A 21,916-nucleotide genomic window follows, 5' to 3' on the forward strand; every position below is an offset into this window, starting at 1 on the left:
CACAACACGGTTTTAATAGAGTGAACAGAGATCTTCATTTTGAAAATATTTGTTTAAGTCAGCTTTATGCTCAGATAGGCTAATCGGGACAGGGCCTAGTTTTAACTAGGATCCAAAACAATGCGAAATATACTCCACAGGGATTATGGTTCCTTTTAGGAAATGTATTTCACACTCTAATGCGCTTGTGAAGCCATATTTACCTCCAGTTTTGATATTCTTTCACAAAATCTCTCTTTTTCACCTTGTAGCTGAAAATCTGCCTGAATTTTTCCTTCGTGTGGCAACACTTTAAGGAGTTCGGTAACAGATAACCAACGAGTATAGAACATTTGGGGTAAAAGGATGGGAAGCTAGAGATATACTGACTTTTGTTAAGGCAAATAGAAGTCATTCATACGTATTTCTACTAGAAGCGCAAAGCGCAGGCCCAGGCTTGTGCATCTGCAAGTTACTTCTTTCTCCCCTACAACTCGAGTAACACAGACACTCTATTTACCGTAGCAATGTCGCAAGGAAGCGAGAGGTACGAAGTATAATACGCGGATTTAATATTTGAAATCTTATGTAGATATGACAAAACATTGCAGACGATATTTTACGTGTTACTGGTGAGGATGTCCACCGCAATATACACGCGCTCTTTTGCCTATTTATGTCTATGGGCGTAGATTCAATGGATCATATTAGTGGTGACGTCACAGCAGACGACGAGCTGGAACTGAGTCTAAACAACGGGCAAACGTGTTTTCTTCCTATCCAAATCAATGGGATTTTTCATCGGATGGGGTAGTTTTAATTATTGTGACAGCAGTTATGAAACAAAATTATGATGCGTATCGTACCTCAATGTGAAGATGAGATTTCGGAGAATACGACTATATATCACACATATCTTACAGGGAATAAGGTAAAGAATAACCGGAGTAATAAAATCACGCATTGTTATACAAAAGTTGGGACATTCCAGTTCCGAGCACAGCCGAAGCCTGATTTCAAGTCGGTCACGCTACCGATATGGATGATGGGAAACCAGCAGCCTCAGGCGATTGAACCGGCGGCGGCCATTGGCTGCGATTCCGGATCGGATTCCTTTTGGAGCATTCGCTTTACTCGATTTCCTACTCCATTTATTCTTTACATTCTCATATGTAAGGTATATGTTATATATAGACGTATTCTCCGAAATCTCATCTTTACATTGATGTACGATGCACATCACATTTTTGTTTCGTAACTGCTGTCACAGTTCTTAAAGTTACCCTTTGCAACGGGAAACTCAATGGATTTGAATAGGGAAAAAAACACGCTTATTTGTTTAAACTCAGTTCCAGGTCGTCGTCTGTTGTGACGTCACACTAATACGGCCTATTTTCTTCAGGCGAGAACTGCTTGGGCCCCTCTAGTGGACATACTCTTTGACAGATACGCTTGCTTGATGGGCATTTCGAACGTCCTCACGGATATGGTAACTGGTACTCCAGACTCGCTTGCATTTTACTGTAATACTAAAGAAAGAAATCAGTCTTCAAATGTGACAGTATGTGCAGTCTAAATAAATAATAAATCCTAGATGTAAACGATCGTCAGCTGCCCGCCGTCCAATCGAAGTCTTTGAAAGTGGCTTCCTCGCTCTCTGACGTCTGGTCCGGGACATTTCGATCCTCCCTCGGTGGACAAAATGGAGGACCCTTTCCATAATGCTTCTCCAACAGCGTCCGAGGAGATATCTGCAAATATTCAAACACCAGATAAGTTACAAATATTTATTTGTGCTCATTGTATTAGTAGCGATTTGCAATATTTTTGTCACTAAACTCTTCTACTACAACCTCTATACATGGCAGTGACATCGCTATATGTCATAATTACTCTTCAATTGCCCCAAGCTATTTTACATACACACGCTCGCATAATACTTCGTGGACACCTATCCATTTTGTTTATTTTAACTTGTATCTGCTTTTAAAGTAAGTAAATAAATTGCAGAGCTTAGTTAAGAAAATATGACTTATGGATTATGTGGTGATTATCAAATGAAGAGATCACCTTCTACCCAATGTTCGAAAATTTGGTTCTGACAGCAGTTGGTAGGTATGGAATAAAGGATGTCGATGTGATAAAGAGGACATTATAAAGCGAAGATTCATGCAGAGCAGTCAATTTTATTTATAGTGCTTGCACGGATTGTGATAAAAATGGCCGCAGACGAAGACAGCACCACATCTTTTCTGTGTCAATACCTTTGACCAGATGACTACTGATTATCTTCTTCCACAACACGAGGAAGGAAAAGGAAAACTTCCGGCAATGCTGTCGACGAAGAACACTGTGATTATGAGACACTTCATCAAGGAAGACAGACTTCAACACCAAGCTCCTACAAATTGTCCAAGAATGTTTTCTTCAAAGAGAAGAGGATGAGGTTATGACACAAGCAAAGAAAGACCCTAAATTCAGGGCTCAAAAAATAGCATTTAAAATGAAATATGGAGCTGGAGAGAAAGATTATGAGACTCGAATAAAGGTACGGGAGGACGAGAAGAACACACTGGCCCCGTCTAGTTTGCTGCTCTTTTTAATAGTGTAGTGCACGTGTATCCAGGTGTCAGACTGGTGCAAGGAAATGACGTTCAATCACGTAGACGTACAGCGGTGTTCAAGTTCAGAAGATTCAACAAATGCCTGTCTGCTGCTTTAAATGTTCGTTTTGCTACTTAGGACGCACCACGTGACCCTACACCACACATTACACCGATCCAGAACGTAGTGCAAACTGTGCAGACACCAAATCAATGGAGTAGACCAGTCGATGAGATTTTAAGTCCACTTTATGTACAAGAAGGCTAATCGGGACTGGACCTACCGTTAAAAATGGAATCCGAATCACTATGTGCCCCCACCGGGTATCGAAACCGGGACTCCTTGATTATCAGTAACCTTATTGTCTCATCACTAGGGCTTGGAAGTTGAGGAAAAATCCTTTTTTTCCCTAGTGTCCGAAGACGAGGCCCAACATAATATATGTTCATTCTGGTCATTGTAGGCCAGAAAAGGGTGGGTTTTATTTGTCCTTTTTTGCCTTTTTTTTTGGCTTATTGGTATTTTTTTTAGCCCTTTTTTTTTAGGTCTTAACGGATTATTTTTTTTGCAACTTCACCTTCTTCTGTAACCCTATTTCTGTAACCCTAGTGTGGTTAGGCCAAATATGATTTTTCAAATATGTTAATCCAATATATATAAAGCCCCAATCCCACCACTGACTGACTCACTGGCATAAATGTTCTCCATGAAGGAAGCCTCGGAGGCGAAAAATGCCCAATTACGACCCCCCATGAAATCGTCCCAAATGGCCGAGAAAATTAAAAAATCACTCAATCGGCCCTTCCTTAGGGGTGAAAATGCCCTTTCTTCACGTCCTTAGCAACCATTGCCAGGGGCATTTTTTGCACCACACATTGTATCCTTCAAGTCTTAATTCGAGATACATTATATTTCTCACAGATCTACAACACACAGATGAATCAACTCCTGGCTTTGAAAAGGTGGATCAAACAAGGGTGAAATCTACATAATAAGGAGTTTCAGCCCAGATACAATTACGTATATATTGGTAAACTCGATGCGAAAATATTATCTTGGTTGTTTTAACTAAATGTTTAGAGGTATAATAACAAACAATTATTTAGAGAGTTTGCCGTGCTTGTTTACCATGGAAACAGACATTGCTAGGGAACTTAAAGAACGTTTATTTTCACCCCGAAAACTACTGTAAGGGAATTATGCTAGACTCTCGTATTTCAAAACATGAGCGTCAGAATTTATTACAGAGGAGAGGTAGGACTTTGATGGGAACGACGGAAAACAATTATTTTTCTATACGTTTACAAATGTGAAAATGGCAAAAGACGTAAATATTGCTTTCTCAATTTAATGTCACTCTTGAATTCGTTTATACAAGAAATCTAACTAACTATCTTGAAACGGTTATTGCTTACTCACTTTATTATTAAGAAAATAGACAATTTTGAATATTTTGTATATTTGTACCATATTAGAGCCCGTACACACACAGAGTTACGTTCAAAACTTTCCAAATAAGCGAAATGTATATATTGGTAAACTCAATGCGAATATATTTACATCGTGGCTGTTTTAATTAAATGTTTAGAGGTATAATAACAAACAATTATTTAGAGTGTTTGCCATGGTTGTTGTTCACCATGGAAACGGACATTGCTAGGGGACTTACAGAAAGTTTATTTTCACCCCGAGAACTACTGTAAGGGAATTATGCTAGACTCTTCGAATTTCAAAATACGAGCGTCAGAATTTATTACAGATGCAAGGTAGGAATTTGAGGAGAATGACAAAAAGGAATTATTAACCAATTACGTTTAAAAATGTGAAAATGACAAAAGACGAAAATATTGCATTTCCAATTTAGTGTCGCTATTGAATTCGTTTATGCAAAACATCCAACTAATTATCTTGAAACTGTTATTACTTACTCAGTTTATTATTAGCAAAATATACAATATTTTGAATATTTGTACCTTATTAGAGCCCATACAGACATAACCTTACTTTCTAAACTTTTCAAATTAGCGAACTTATACACTTGTTTGGATTCATCCAATAAAACATACAGACATTTTACCCCATCTATAACATGATTACGCCCACAACGTGGCCGAAGATCACGCATGCGAGCGTACAAGACGTGGCCAAAGGCCACGTCGAAAGTATGCGAGTCTAAAAAATATATAATGTCTGAAAGAAGATGCATTTCATTCATATAGTTTTTTCGCACTGTGTGATCCATACCACCAGAATTTTGTATTTTCTTTATTCATTAAATATGTAATTAAAACTGAAGTTATTAATTAATTTCGATCACATTTATACGTCCTTGTTTTCCGTTTTAAGGTCCTTTCTTTGATATTTTTAGGTTTTTTTATAGGTCCTTTTTTGGCAATTTATAGGTCTTCAACTTTCGAGCCCTCGTCATCACCTTTCAAGTGGATTGTTAGGCAACTAAGTGTTCCAAGAGTTAATGGTAAGGGCAATAATAATAATAATAACAACAACGACAACTCTCCAATCGATGTGAATACTTAATGTCTGTAATTCTGACTGGGCTGTTGGTCCCAACGTGGCCTAGATTGTACTGTCTTACGTCCCAGCTAACTTTTGAATGGGGAGGGGGGGTATTTTACTCATGGCGCCTTGCTAATGAAATGCCACGTCCTATTGGTGTTTCCATTCGACCCTGGGAATAGTGATTTTTAGGAAAATACACTAAAATTCGACTCCTAATTATTACATTTTTTTGGCAGAAGGATCCTTCGCTACTTACCTTCCTAGCGCGGACATCTTCAAAAGAGAAGTCCTTGAAGAAAGAAATGGTCTTTAGGGTGAGAAGGTTTCGCAGTCTCTGACGAGGGTCCCTGGTGAGCAGACGGGAAACCAAGTCCTTCGCAGCCGGGGAGCAGGAGTCGGGAATAGAACCTACGGTTTCCTTGACGGCCTCTTGCATAGCGGCGTGGTCGCTGGCGTCCTTTACAGGGTACTTGAAAGAAATAAAGAAAAAGTGTATAAGAATGCAGCATCGTTGCGACAAATGTCATGAAATTAACATTGTTGCTCATGTAAATTGGATGCTTCGTCCCTCAATCTGAAGAGACAATGAGACTTGAGGGAGCATTGGTCTGCGGACAATGTCGAAGGGTCGAATAAGCTGTGGAAGAAGAAAGTGAATCAAAGCAGTTACGGACAATTTGCGTCCAAGCATCTTTGCAGGCGACAGTACTGGAACGCATAAATGTTCATACGACAATTGTCCATCGATACATTCATTCATTGTTCTCTTGTACTTTGTGGTTATCAGGATTGAAATTGTGCTGCACGGAGTACACACTGGACTGCATTTTGAAGGCTAGCGAGGCTCTGGCGTCTTGGACTCACAGCTGACACAATCCTCTGTGGATCTTGGCTTGTGCGTTGTCCCTTTGTATTTGTAATTGTCATTTCATCCATTTCATTCTCATCTTCGCGATTTGCCAAAAGAGGCAGAAAAGCGAAGTAAAATAAATCAATTCAATCAAGCAGGAGTTGTCAACTGTTTTTACTTCAGCTTCGTTTGAACTTTAAATTCAGTATTGCGTACGTGAATGAACAACTGAACATGGTGATGGGCAATTTACCTTGTGTATACATCTCACTCTAGGCTGAGGCTAAACAGAGCCGGACTTCCAATTTCACGCTAAATTCCAACCCAGTCAATTTACACTGCGACATTTTGCACAAAGCCACAGAGGATAAAAGCGTGACTGCTACCTCCCTGCCCTCTAGGATTCGCAGCAGGAAACACTTTTTCGTAGATCATCGAACCTTTTTAATTATTTTTCCGTTACAGGTTTTCGCTGTGTTTACCTTTCGTGGCAGAGCCATTTTGCGTTTTTTCTGCCTGTCTTTTATTTATTTCCAACAGCAGAGATGGATTTGTTTGCGACTGTGCAAGGGGAATCGTGTTTTGCAAGTCTGATCACGAAATCCAACTGTTGGAATGCGCATTCAGTTGTACCGTTGACATCGGGGGATCACATTGTTAGATTTTTACAGCTGTTGGCTAATTAAATGTTGTCGTGATTCTTTATGATTGTTGCATAAAAAAAGCACTGTCGACTTTAGCTACATCTTCTTTTACGACCAGTTGGACGGGTTTGCAAAGCACACGGTGGAATTTCTGTTAGTTTTTATGGCCTTTCTCTAAACATACTTTGCTCCATTCTCGTAGCCTTTACTCAAATATGGCGTTGGCATTCTTGCTCGATTCCACCATCCCGTGTCACTCTTCCTGTTTTCGTCGCTGGCACGTTTACAATCCAGCGGTGCGCCTGACCTCTACTGTCAATATCTGCAACTCTCGGCTACCAAGGTAGATACATACAGGCAGGCCAATCACCATCAGCAAACGGGGATTGGTTGCAGTAGCGGCTCGTGCCTAAAATAACTGGTGAAGAAGTACATTTATAGGCAATGAAAAACAAATAGTAAGTGTCAGTGCCCCCCCCTCCAATTTAAAACGTCTTTTTTGTCTTCATCCGTCCATCTGGAAAATGGTGTCTGCAACAAATTACACACTAAGTCATTTACTGGGTTCATTGTACAAACCACAGCTCAATACATGAACACAACACACGATAGGGAACGCGAAACACACGCGCGGAACAAGATCTCGCGAGAACGCAACGATTTTGCCACAACCACTGGATGCAATGTTTTCTGTCGACGAGAGAACTGCTGCACCTAGATGGCGACACCCGTTCAATTCCAACGCTAGGTGACGTCACCGTTGCCATGACAACCGGCTTAAGTTTTCCGCAACCTGGTGGCGTCTGCTCTTGGCTGGCTCTTGGTTTGTTTATGCTACGACGAACTCTTCACGTGCGTAGCGTCGAGCGGCTTATTATTTGAGTATTATCGTGTGCGTTCTGCTGGGAAATAGTTTAATTTAACCAGCAAATGAAAAATGTCAATATTAATTTGAAAATTAGGTGAAAACATCTGCACTTGTTGCACTTGGCCAGCCGCCACTGATTGGTTGACGACAAATGACATGAAAGTAGCAAGCGTTGTGTGTAAGCACAGTGAGTAGCGGGTGCATTTCATTTCCATTAAATGAAGTTACTTACACTTGTCACGGAAAACGGGAACAACATCTAACACACCTCAGAATCCAAAGTTTTGGGTTCTTGTTCCAGTTATCCGCTCATACGGCCTCTTAAGGGATCTGGGTTCGATCGATTGATTTGTCACTTCTGGCTAATCGCGAAGATGAGAATGAAAAGTGAAAACATGCCGAGTCTTACCCTAAGGTAACATTGGAGGTGGCATTGGCGGAGTTAGCGGGAGGGGGACGGGGGCACGTGCCCCATCCAAGAGGATGGACAAAATACCAAAAATGACTATATATTTATATCCGAAGACAAGAAATGATCGAGCAACATACGATAGAATCCTTCGTAGTTTCGATACCCGGTGGAGGCACATAGTGGTTCGGATCCCACTTTAAACAGTAGGTCCAGTCTCGATTAGCCTTACTGTACATAAAGTGGATTTAAAACACCAAATCAATCAACCTTCATAGTTTCACATTCTAGTGATATATTAACTTTGGAGGCAGTACGTCACTACGGACAACAAACATGAAGTGTCACCGGGGTTGGAAATTTTTTATTTAAAACGCATAATGAACACAAGAACTCCGAATTCAACACAGATTGTACAGTCGCTGGTAATAAAATTGTTACACCTAGATCATGAATTACTCGGCGTTATGTGTGTTGCCTAACTCAACAGCGATAAGTGGATTTTAATAGCAAATTTTCAATGGCAACTTCTACCAGCGCCGTAAAGTTAGGCAACACACATAACGCCTTGCAGTAAGCGAGTATTTCAGCATTTAGGTGTTCCGTCATTATTGCCGGTGACTGTACAGATGATCCACTTCAGATTAAAAACGCGTAACTTGTGAGCAAGAAAGTGGGCACGTGTCGAGGCACACATGTTCGTTCTTTCATCGTTCCCATAACCCAAAGAAGTTAAACACAAGTGACTTTAATCTAACACAAATATTAGCCCATACACATCGCCGTATATGGATCTTTTCCCTCGTAGTTCCTGGAACAAGGCAAACAGTTTGCTATGCAGCAACATCCTTCCCTGTTGAAGTCTTCTTCCAAGAACTGAAGCCATCTTGTAATTTTGAAGAGGGGTAGTTGTACTACAACACAGCAGAGTTGTCGTTGCCTCGGGTTGTTTTCCTTTATGCATCGGATACTGACACCGAAATAATCAAGGTCAGCTCGATGCAAGTTTTTTTTCCTCCTCCATCTTCTCTCGGAGTTGAAAACAAGTAGTAAAAACCAACCGCTGGTCGGTACAGGCAAGGTTCAGAGGCAGTGGCGGCGATTGAGTCCCAAAACTGGGTGGGCAAGGTGCCAAAACTAGGTGAGCAAAGACATATTTTCCTTTGTAGATAAGATTTAGCATAGTGCGGGGGCAAAAGTGGCGAAAATGGGGGCAACCCCCCCCCCCTAATCACCGCCACTGTTCAGAGGTATGGGAACGTCAGATCTTCCACGAAGAGGGATGGGGAGGGAGGAAGGGACAAAGACGCATGCAGATAAGGAACGATAAACACAGAAAATTTTTTGAGAGAGAGACATGCAGAAAAATGGAGGACATGAGAGAGAAAGAAAGACACTCATACATACACACAAAACACAAAGGGAGAGAGAAAGAGAGAGGGAGAAAATAGTAAGAGGAAAGATTGATTGATTGATTTGTTGTTTTAAGTTTTAAGTCCACTTTATGCACAGATAGGCTAATCGGGACTGGACCTACAGTTTAAAGCGCGATCCGAACCACTATGCGCCTCCACCGGGTAGGCCATAGAGAGAGAGAGAGAGAGAGAGAGAGAGAGAGAGAGAGGGAGAGGGAGAGAGAGAGAGAGAGAAAGAGAGAAAGAGAGAGAAAGAGAGAAAGAAAGAGAGAGAGAGAGAGAATCAGTAATAACTAGGGCTCGAAAGTTGAAGACCTATAAATCGCCAAAAAAGGCCTATAAAAAAACCTATAAATCGCCAAAAAAGGCCTATAAAAAAACCTATAAATCGCCAAAAAAGGCCTGTAAAAAGACCTAAAAATATCAAACAATGGCCTAAAAACGGAAAAAAGGACGTATAAATGTGATCCAAATTAATTAATAACTTCAGTTTTAATTACATATTTAATTAATAAAAAAGGTAAAAAATTCTCGTGGTATGGAACACACAGTGCGAAAAAACTATATGAATGAAATGTATCTTCTTTCTTAGATTAACATAATTTGAAAAATCATATTTGAAGAATCATATTTGTCCTAACCACACTAGGGTTACAGAAATAATAGGACTTCGGAAATCTTACCTCAGTTGGCATTGCAGTATATCACAATAGTCATCTTCAGCGGAACTTCCAGAGAAGTTACGGTTAAAGGACCTTGTACCGTATCTGCTTCAGTCGTCCAAAAATGTTTTTCTCTCGTTTCAGGGATGGTTCAAATATATATATATATTATTATTTCTTTACTACAGAAAGGACGTTTAAGAGGTGATGAACTAATGATGATTCGAATTGAGAATGGGCATAGTCGAAAGAAAGTGAAGTTGCCAAAAAAAGCCGTTAAGACCTAAAAGAGGCTAAAAAAGGACAAATAAAACCCACCTTTTTCTGGCCTACAATGACCCAAAATGAACATATATTATGTTGGGCCTCGTCTTCGGACACTAGGAGAAAAAGGATTTTTCCTCAACTTCCGAGCCCTAGTCATAACAATACCAGAAATAATGTGTGTAACCAGAAATGATGGGAAGGGGGAAGCCATTCACATTTTACACAACACTATATTCCATAAAAAATAGTATTTAGGCTAATGTATTACAGCATTTATTTACCTAGTTTTACTTGGTTGTTGAGAGGCGGTGTCGTGGTCGACCTGCCCTCCTCTGACGTGAGAGAAGAAATAAAAAGACACAGATGGACCCATAAGAACAAGCAAGATAAAATTAGGTAGCGGACGAGAGAGAGACACCTGTTTCGTACAGATCGAACAAAGTTGAAAGGAAGAAGATAAGTGCAAGAGTGTAAGTGAATAAGACAGAATAAGACGATAAGTGCAAGAGTGTAAGTGAATAAGACAGAATAAGACAAAGCTAAGGAGCAGAGGGAAGCATCGGAAAACTGAAAGACAAAGAAGGGAGGAAAATAACAGGACATACACGAAAAACACACACACAAACGAGGTAACACAAAACAAGACACATAAGTGCTTGAGATACAAACTCTTTCTCGTAACTGTCTTAATACTGGTTGGCAGTGTCGGCGATTAGGGGGAGGAGGGGGGAAGTTGCCCCTCTACGTTTCGCCACTTTGCCCCCGCAGTATGCTATACCTTATCTAGAAAGGGAAATATACAGTCACCTCCCCAGTCTTGGCACTTTGCCCCCCCCCCCTCCGGTTTTTGGAACCCAATCGCCGCCACTGCTGGCTGGTGGCAAATACTGTATATAATGGACTATGAATTAAAAAAAGTTTCATATTAGAAACAAATATTAACAAAGAGCGATGAAATATTCTCATGTATTTTCTCACTTACAAGACGTGAAACATGACCACTGGTTAATAACTGCTGGAGTGGACAGAAACAAAGACAATAGTGGAAAACAGCCAGCCTCCGTGGCGGAGTGGTCAGCGTAACGCGCCTCGAAACCAGAGATCCGTAGTTTGAACCCTGGGTAAGGTATCAACCATTTCATCATTCATCCTCATTAACGCAATGAGCAGAAAGGCGAATTACAATAACTGAAATAGGAAGCAGGAAAAAATGAGACACTCCACGAAAGATGAGAGAAACAGACGAAAAGAGAGCAACAAAGAAAAAGCAAAAATCACTCAGGGGAAATATGAGGATGGCAAAACTCTAAGATGTGACTTTATATGGCTCTAATGGATGAAGCTATATGAACAGAACCATAACTCACCATTTCGGAGTGCGCTACGACGACATGGGCCCAGGGTTCGAATCCCGACATGGGTCTTACTTGTGAGTGTCCATTCATCAATTTCATCATATCATCAATCATCCTTATCGTCACAAATAGCCAAAAGTGACGTTGAAAAAATCAAATTAAAAATCAAACCACAACCAGAACTGAACATTGAGACTTTTTTTTTCTTACAAAAGATTGACAAATGTAAAATTCAATTGGAAACTCTACAACAATGACAACAATGTACGTGATCAACAGACGGAAACAACGAGCACCTCGTCCCTGAACCATCCTTGGTTCCGAGCAGGAGGGAAATCTCTCCCGATTCTACATTTTAACACCTCTTCCCTCCAAGGTCTCCATTTGTTCGTGGCACACTACAAACCACAATAAAAAAGCAGTTGAAATATTGTTCCGGCATCCTCCGTGGCGTGTTCTCTCCGTTCGTTTGCTCAGCCAAGGAGGAACACGGAGATAACGTGGGAACGGGGGATTAACATCTGATCCGGGCTTGCTCTTCAAACGGCTTTCGTGACGCGATATCATCAGGCTGCGGGCCGATGTGATGCCAACTCACGTAACCGTTTGGATCTGCAATCACGCGAATTCTGGATTCCTAAACCTAATCAGGAATTCTGGAATCTGTTCCAGTCACGACCCTCATCACGAATCAAGACACTTCTATCCCAATCTCGAATCGTGACCCTCTAATCTAATCACGAATAAAGCCCTCTATCTAATCTAATCACGAATCAAGGCCATCTATCCTAATCACGAATCAAGGTCCTATATCCTAATCACGAATCAGGGCCCTCTAACATAATCACGAATCGGGCCCTATATCCTAATCACGAATCGGACCCTATATCCTTATCACGAATCAGGACACTCTAACCTAATCACGAATCAAGGCCCTCTATCCTATCATGAATTTGGACACTCTAACCTAATCATGAATCAAGGCCCTTTATCCTAATCACGAATCAGGACCCTCTAACCTAATCACGAATCAAGTCCCTCTAACCTAATCACGAATCAAGGCCCTCTATCCTATCATGAATTAGGACACTCTAACCTAATCATGAATCAAGGCCCTTTATCCTAATCACGAATCAGGACCCTCTAACCTAATCACGAATCAAGGCCCTTTATCCTAATCACGAATCAAGACCCTCTAACCTAATCACGAATCAAGGACCTTTATCATAACTACGAATCAAGACCCTCTATCCTAATCATGAACCATGGCACTGTATTCTAATCAGGAATCATGACCTTTTACCTTCATCACGAAACATGGATATCTATCCTAATTCCGTATCAACATTGATGAGCTCTCTACACTAATTAGGAATCAATGACCCGTATCCTACTAACGACACCTGGGCCCTTTACTCTAGTTACACATTATGATCCTTTTCACCAATCACGAATCGTGAGAATGATCCCTAATCAAAAGTCATGGGCCATCTACATTAATTAACGGGTTCTTACTGTTATCGTTAACTCTGGGATGTCTGCCTTAATCAAGAATCCTGGGCTCCCTCCCTATTACGAATCATTGGCCTTCTGATAATGAATTCTGAACCCCGTACTTTAAGTACAAACCATAGACCTTTCCGTAATCAGGAACCAACCCTATTCACAAACTATGAACTTTCTAACCTGATCACGAATAATGGGCTCTCTTCCCTAATCCTGAGTTTCTAGTCAGGAATGCTATGAATTGGGAAGTCTGGATTTGGAAACACACTTCTTAGGGATGTTCCATTCCGGTCTTATTATGCTCCTCGTCATACGTCGAAACACATCAGAAGATTCGGGGGGTTTTAACCGTAAATTGACTGATCGAATTAGGTTATTTTACGTTGCTGTTGTACTAGTTTTGGCTAATTGCGACGATGGGAAAGGTGATGACATGGATAAACGGACAATCACAAAGGCATATGGACGGACCTATACTTTTCCGTAAAGGAACTTGCATCGCAGTGTCGTGAAAACAGAGAGAACGAAGGGGAATATAAAACAAGGGACACGGGGCGGGGGGGGGGGGGAGGCAGAAGTAAGAGACTTGGAATTTTCCATGGGCGGTGATGTCATTTTCCCGGAGGCTGCAAAAGATAAATTCAGCTCCAAAATGATGGTTTTGTGAAAACAGGGGGAGGGTACTAGAAGCATGTGGATAAATCACTTCGCACACATACTCACATGACGAGATTAATCATGTGACCCGCACCAACCAATCAGTAGCCTAATGAACAAGAACTTCCCTCGAAGGCTAGTCTTTAATTGGCAGGTCCATTACCAGTATTTCATCCTAATGGAGCAGGTAGTGGGAATGCAATAACAGGTTTCTCAAGACAATGGAGAGAAGAGAGACAAAGCACGATGCAAAAGCAGCAAATGCACAGAGGACTCTGAAAATGCATTGACCTTGGGAGACGGCCGCTGCATATCCCTCGGTCATTAATTTTGGACGCTGCATGACTTCCTGTGCACGTGACGCTATTCGCATTCAGTGTTTCTTCTGCATTTTTCTTCTACATCGGCCGGCAGACTGAGCAGCTTCTTCGCAGCACGAAATGCCGACTCTGCCGAGCATTTCTGCAACTCGGGTGCCACTTTCGAACAACCATTGTCAGAGCGACGGAATAGAGATGTCAATTACAGCTCGGATGGACCCTCGGCCGACGAACAGCGGAGACGCTTTCGAAGTTTCCTCTTCTTTCGGAAAACCTCTATGATATTCCTAACTCGGAAACATTACATCTACTTACCTAGGTAGAATTCCTTCCAGAGCATTCACACGAATCTTCGTCTGGTCTCGTTTAGTTCTTGTCTAGATACTCGCAATACAGGGTGAGTCAAAAGTCCCTGACCACCCCTAGTAAAATGAAAGGGAGTGTAGGTTGCAGCAATTGGTCATGGTAGTAATATGTTAAGCCTAGGGAGAAACTTTTTGGTGCATGTCATGAGAACGTCCGCCATCTTGGATCCAACTTCATTCCTTTAAATGGGAAAGGGGGCATGTGGGGTATGGTTTTGGGCTAGAATTTCACCAGGAACTCAGTGCTGAAGTCAGATTGATGAAAAATTTAATGATAAGGAAGTTATGAGCATATGAAAGTGATAATTACGTATCATTTGCAGGTGCTGAACCATGACCAATTGCTGCAATCTACACTCCCTTTCATTTTATAAGGGGTGGTCATGGACTTTTGACTCACCCTGTAGTTTAATACGCCTACGTAGGCACGAAACTATTGTGAATATCCAGGCAACAGCGAAATCAAACTATACGAACATTCGCGTGAATGCTCCAAAAGGAATGATAAACAGATGTATTTTTAATTTCTTTTGGCGGTTGTTTGGGCGACCCAATTTAACAGATGAAACCGATTAATCCAAGTCTCTGTAATGCCTCTCTGAGGGTTTCACCTGAGGGGGGGGGGTCGGAATTAGGGGTGAAAGGATAAATTTAGAGCCAAAAGAGTCGTATATTGGGTCTTTGGGCAAAATTTTAGAGGTGTTGAAGTAATAATGGGTGCGTGGATAAATGTCTCACTTCTTCCCAACCTACAAGGGGAGCAAATATTGACTAGCCGAAGGGTGGTTTATGACTGCGGGTTTATAATTTATGTGTCCTATTACTTATTTAGACGCACGATTTTGCACACACACATGCGTATATATATATTTTACTCATTAGGTTGTATTCTCGATCAAGTTATCTCCGTGGAAATGAACTTCGACAATTTCATAATATTAAGAATTCTGATTGAGTTGGTTTATTTTACTTCGCATTCAAACCAACTCAACCAAACTAATCACCATTAATAATATTGTAACTACGTATTAACTCACAATGTGAATCATAATCGTTCTTCTGAAATGCAGATTATTGTAATTGTTCATTTTGTTGACAATGAACAAATATCCCTTTGCTGACTCATGACTTCTGTTTCAGCAAAGATATATTTGTGCATAAAGTGTACTAACATAACATTTCACTTTGAGAAAAACCGGTAGATACATGTTTAAATATTCATTTCCATGATACCGAGAAACAAAATTGAGAATTGTTTCAACAATATCCATGGAGACGGAAATTGCAGCGACAAAGTAAAAATTGCGATTTGCACAAGAAATAGAAACAATATATCGCCACATTTAATTCTTTCTTGTATAAATATTCTAAGTCGATATAGATAAGAAATACACTTTATAAGGCATTTTAATTTTATGTCAAAGGGAAACAAAAATCTGCAACAGGAATAAACGACAGAGGAAGTACCACGGAAGTAAAATCTAGCAGAGGAATAAACATTAAAAGAGTTTCTATTAGCAGCTATCGTAAAATTCACAGTATTCTACCGTTAAAATTTTAACAGTGTGCCTGTTAATTTACAAAAACGGGATGCAACCGCCATTCTTTCCTTAGCGCATACGCATTCATGTAGCCACCTCCGTTCGGTGGTTAGAATGAAAAGTACACATGGCGCCTGAAACCCAAACATATGTTCATGCATGCTATGGAATATATAGGTCTACAGTCAGTGGCGAAAAAAAAGGTAAAGTGCTCCCCTGTGCATAGCACCACGCCATGAAGGCGTATAGGGGGTGTGGGGGTAACGCCCCGCATTTTCTTGATCCGGTCGTGAGTGGGGGTGATGTCATCAGCATCACGACCCTGACCGCCCAGGGTTTCCCCCAGGTACCCATGTTATTCGACGCTGGGTGGGCGCCGGGGCCGCTTCCATCGTTAGAAAAGTTCCCGGATTTGAACCGGCCGGGGATCGAACCCGGGACCTTTAGCATGGTAGTCAGACGCGTTACCGACTGAGGTACCGCGTCCAATGTCAGTGGCGAAGCGTGACATTTTTACGTAGTCATCGATTTGCCAAGCGTCAGGGTCAATCATTCAACGGAGAGGGGTGGGGCACAATACATATTTCTCTGCGACAAACGCCAAGGCATTCATTGCCAATTCAATGTAAAAGTTCATACCAGAGACCTTACGACCACAAAAGACACATAATTCTATCCCATACGACGAGAATTATTAAATATGATGGAAACTGAACACCTCAATTGTCGCGTTTAAAGGTAAGAAGGACCTTTATGGTTCGCCGCCAATTGTTGTTTTGATAATGAAAAGCAGATTCATATCGTTCAATGTGTGCTTTTCTTCTTAACAAGTGGAAATAGCAGACATTCGAGTTGTGTGCCCAGGATTTTCGAATAAGGTGAGGGAGTTTTACGTGTACTTTTTAGTAGTCATTCCTGAAGTCCTCATTTTTCCATCTTTTCCTGCCTTTTCTTTCTTCTTTTTCTTCAAAGAATATTGAGCCTAAGCAGAATTATGATCCTCATCACCCCTCCTTGAGCACTCCACTGGACACTCGGAAGAATCTTGATGACTCCAGACAAACCCTGCCGTGGCTGTAAACATGGGGATGGGGGCTGAAAAAAGGGCCTGTTATGACCCAGACCTTCAAGAGTGGGGGAAAGTACAGGTCGTTGGACCAGTCTGCCTGTTCGGAAGCGTTCGGCTGTTCTCGGCACCGGCAGAGACCAGAGAGATTCGCACCGTTCTGGGATGAGCTGGGCCGACGAACACCATTGCCTTCAATAGGAAACTTGGCGGGAGGGTTCGGCGCGAGGGGTAGTACTGGGGCCTCATTTCGATGCGCTAAACTTTAGCGAATCTCTTGCGTATTTCGAGCTGTTCCATGCTCTCGCTGGGCTTATTTCGCACAAATACACGTGGCCGCGGTGGCTCAGTCGGTAACGCGTCTGACTACCATGCTAAAGGTCCCGGGTTCGATCCCCGGCCGGTTCAAATCCGGGAACTTTTCTAACGATGGAAGCGGCCCCGGCGTCCACCCAGCGTCGAATAACATGGGTACCTGGGGGAAACCCTGGGGGGTAAAGGCGGTCAGGGGCGTGATGCTGATCACATCACCCCCACTCACGACCGGATCAAGAAAGTGTGGGGCGTTACCCCCACACCCCCTATACGCCTTCATGGCGTGGTGCTATGCACAGGGGAGCACTTTTTTTTTACGCGAGTATTCTGACTTATTATTTTTACTGCTTCTCTAAAATATAGGAAATGCAATATTTTTATTATTTTGCTTGCTCATCGCCGCATCTCCCGATGACCGGAGTCTATAGTACAACATCGAGACATGTGAGAAAAGATGTTTAAAATTTATGTATATTATTTTGCATATAGATTGATAATATGTGCACCACAAATATATATTTTTAAAAGTTGAATCATTACAATTACATTAATTAGGTTAATTATGTAATGACACTATCTACTTTTAAAATGGCCGTGACTAATTTTTCCGGTAGTTGTTGGATGACAGCGCAAAATACCAGTAAAATCAAACATACTACACGAATTAAGCGTAAAAAGGTACAATAAAAAATATCTACGAAACCTATATATATATATATATATATATTACAAGAATAACACAAGAAAAGTACCACTCAAAAGATGCAACCTCCAATCCGAAATTGAAGAACGGAATGAGCTCGAAAATTTTCCCATTCGTTACTTCCCAGGGATCCTAATGGGCGTCGCCAGAAATTTTTGACGAAGGGGGAAGGGAGGGTCAGGACTTTGATAGACTTGAATATTAGAAGAAATAAAATAATAATAATTATTATTATAAAATTACAACTATTATAAACTAATAAAAATAACACAATTATACCGAATTATGAATTATTATTATTGGAGAGCCAATTTTACCCGATCCCCCAATGACTGATCCAGCACAATTGATTTTCAATGACTTTTTTTATTACATGTCATACAGTTACTGTATAGTGGGTAGTTATTATATTTTGTTACAGTATTTTGCGTTCAGGCAAAAGATTTAAAAATTAAGAGCTAAGTCATAACGTTTACTCTCTGTGACCTCTCACATAAAAATCTCATTTCTGAAATTTTGAAACAGGTGAAACGTGCATTCTACACTCAATTTTTTCGACTAATATACCTTTTTTTATTTTGGTTATTCTGTTCGAATACTAATTAAATGAAATTTATTTATGTTATTAACAATAAAAATAACATGCTTTATGGTCCCTTGAAATGAATAATGCCAATCCAACGCCCATGATTCTCCTCTGTGTTTTGCTGGTTATTGAAATCACAGGTGTCTATCTTCAACAAGTAACTTCCATTGTCCAGCCGAAAGCTTGCCGTAACCTCACTGTCAAAAACTTCCTATTAAACTCCGCAAGGAGGAAAAACTAAAACAAAAATACTCCAGTTATATTTCTCCGTTTATGGGCGACGACCCGCAAATTAATAGCTCGTTAAATCTAACCGCTGGACGAAGGAAGCTTGTTATTACTCGGACCCGTTTAAATTGTCTTGAACGCTCCGAGCTCGACACGAAGGGCATCTCTGGAATTTCCGGACTCCACGAGGTCCAGCCGTGACTGGAAATCTCTCCAGAGGTTCACGACCTACGCTAAACACCTCATCGCTCTCCACTCGGGAGTGACTCCGCTGGACACCAAAACTCAGAATGTTGCCAGCAGAGTTAGCGTGTAGGAGCCGAGCTGGAAAAAATGGCGGCTGCTACATGTCAACGGTTGAGTAGCAAGCGTACTGGTGCCGTTGCACAACTGTTGGGTGTTCTGGACGCAGTAAAAAAAGCTACGTTTTCCATCTCTGACAGTTCACGTTCTCAAAAGAAACCTGCATTTTGCTGATGGCGTTGTGCTGACGGTCTTGTAAAGGAGACCGGGTTTGATCTCTGGTGGTAGCAGAGTATTGTAAAGTGACTTGTACAGCGGGATCCATGAGTATTACTCTGCAAATTGTCCATGACTATTTATATTAATTTTTTTCTTACATCCTGTGTGTTTTTAAGCGATGGATTTTTATGTATGCTGGTGCAGAAGATGTCTGCAGCTTGATTTGAGTTTTCTTTTAATTCTTGAAGCTCTTATTGGGTCAAATAAAGTGCACGAACATGGTGATGGACAATTTGCCCGGTAATACTCATGGATCCCACTGTACACCACTGTCAACTCTAGGTCCAATTCTTATTAGCCTATCTGAGCATAAAGTGGACCAAGTTTTTTCCGAATTTTGTTCTCCTTTCGAAGAACCGCTATGATATTCCCAAATCTGAAAAGTTACATCAACTTAGATTTCCTTCTAGAGCATTCGCGTGAAATTCATGTGGTTTGTTTTCGCTGTTTTCTGAATATTATTAAATGGCTTAATAGACTTACGTAGCCACGAAACTATCGACAATATCTAGGCAACAACGACAACTAACCACATGAACATTCACGTGAATGCTCGTGAAGGAATTTTAAGATGACGTATTTTTTCAGATTTGAGAATATCATAGCGGTATTTCGAAAGAAGAGAAAAAAATCGAAAGAAGCTGTCCTGTCGTCGGCCAAAGGCCCGGCCGAGCTTTAACAAACAAAAAAGCATCTTGGTAATACCAGTGTTAAGCAATCGAAAATATGGGTTGAATTGGACCCTTTGAAAATACGCAATGAATCAAATTACGTGTGTCGTAGCGTGTGACTTTCTAATATATCAGTGGCGTATGCTGAGCCTAAGACCTGGGCTATCACTATGACATCTGGTCCTAGGCTATGGAGGAAGGGAGAAGACTAGACTGATTCTTGACGTCTTCAAGGAAGCCACGTTGCCATCCCATCGGTAGCCGGGTTGCAAACTTATAAAAATTCAGGTTGCCAACCTCTAAGAATTCAGGTTGCCAACTCCTAAGAATTCAGGTTGCCAACCCCTAAGAATTCAGGTTAGCAACCCCTAAGAATTCAGGTTGCCAACTTCAGAATCGCCATTATCTTCTTTTTCAAATCAGCTTAATTCACGCAGTTTCTAGGAGATTTCTCCTCATATTTTACTTTCTAGGCTTCAGGCTTCGCAGATAGCGTAGCTAGCCTGGAATATGCGCCCCTGATACTCGTATATATATATAAAACGAAAAGAGACAACACTGCGGGTCGAAGGAACAAAAGGGGGAACATTGACACTGTCCTATTCTGCATGGAGACACGTGAACGTTGTATGCATATATTCACACGCGACATTCTTTTGTGCGTAATTGGTCTTCTTTTTCACCGTTTCTGTTTATTTGCAAGTCTTCTAGGCAATTTGCTTCTTCCGGTGTGTTCTGGCAACAGTTTCCCCCCCCCCCATTCCTTTCATCACACAAGCTATTGTGCAGAAGGTTGAAATTTGTCTCCTATACCTCTAATAAAATTCAATCAGGAAGATGAATTAAGAGACTGAGAGTTACTTGAAATGAAAAGACAATGGGAACGGAGGCACCCGCAGAAAATTGTGTGTGTGGGGAGTGGGGGGACAAATATCACTACATAAAGTAAGGGAGAAAAATATAAAATGAAAAGAGGTAAATACAAGAAAAAAGGGAAGACTAAGGTGAGATTTTGCTTTTCCTGAGGGAGGCAAAGTGAACTCCCACCCCTTGACTCTTTGTGGCTGGCCTGTGAGTGGGTGTGTCAAAGAAAAGTAGGTGCCAGCTAATTCTTCAAAGTTTTTGGAGCACGTGCAAATAATGTGGTATGTCGCAAAAAATAATTCGACAGAATAAGATTGATGAAATGGAAGAATTCTGTTTAGGAATATAAGAACTAGTTGTGGAAGATGGAGGAAAGAGATTACAAGTAGGATAGCACAGGTAAAGGAGAACATATCTACCAAAAGACACATTCATTTTCAAACAAAGCATCGGTCCGGACATATGGAGAGTGGCAGAAAGTTAGAGAAGGCTTCGAAATGTGGTACTACCGGAGAACATTGAATATCAAGTAAGAGCAAGAAGCGAAAATAACAAACGAGGCCTAAGGAAATTGGTCGTCCAAAGAATGGAGGATGAAAACATTTTGGTAGGCCCAAGAAGGAGTATACATCAAACAAACTTCGAATGATTTAAATCGCGAAAGCTACAGGTTGAGAGTTTAGCAGAATAAGTGGAGAAATGCGACAAGGAAAGACGAACAGGTTGCGAAATAAAAGAGTTCACTAGAACAAGTAGAGACGTGTAGCAAGGTTAAAATAACAGATTGTGAAAGTACAGGTAAATGTAGAGTTTACCAGAACAAGGGAGAACCAAAGCAAGACGAATAGATTGCGAGAGTTACAAGAAAATTAAGAGTTCAACAGAACAAGTAGAGAAGTACAGCAAGAAAACAAAAATAGATAACAGAGCATTGCCATGGCTCATCTTCCGTAAACACAAAGGTAGTGGAAACAAAGAGAAAAGATGAAAGAAGTGAGC

General features: G+C 41.1%; 1 protein-coding gene across 1 annotated transcript in view; it reads right to left on the minus strand.

Moving 5' to 3' along the window:
- Window positions 1-1,219: 1,219 nt before the first annotated feature.
- The window catches only part of S6KL (ribosomal protein S6 kinase like), a 208,766-nt gene continuing 188,069 nt past the window's right edge, over window positions 1,220-21,916 (minus strand). The window contains exons 9-10 of the mRNA XM_083123413.1: window positions 5,360-5,572; window positions 1,220-1,730 (exon numbers count right to left, since the gene is read on the minus strand). Of these exons, the coding sequence (XP_082979539.1) occupies window positions 1,587-1,730; window positions 5,360-5,572 (357 nt within the window). The 3' untranslated portion in view covers window positions 1,220-1,586. The remainder of the gene's footprint in view (window positions 1,731-5,359; window positions 5,573-21,916) is intronic.

Source organism: Lepisma saccharinum, chromosome 6 (genome assembly GCF_977018435.1).
Source record: "Lepisma saccharinum chromosome 6, izLepSacc3.1, whole genome shotgun sequence".
In the NCBI taxonomy this organism is placed as follows: domain Eukaryota; kingdom Metazoa; phylum Arthropoda; class Insecta; order Zygentoma; family Lepismatidae; genus Lepisma; species Lepisma saccharinum.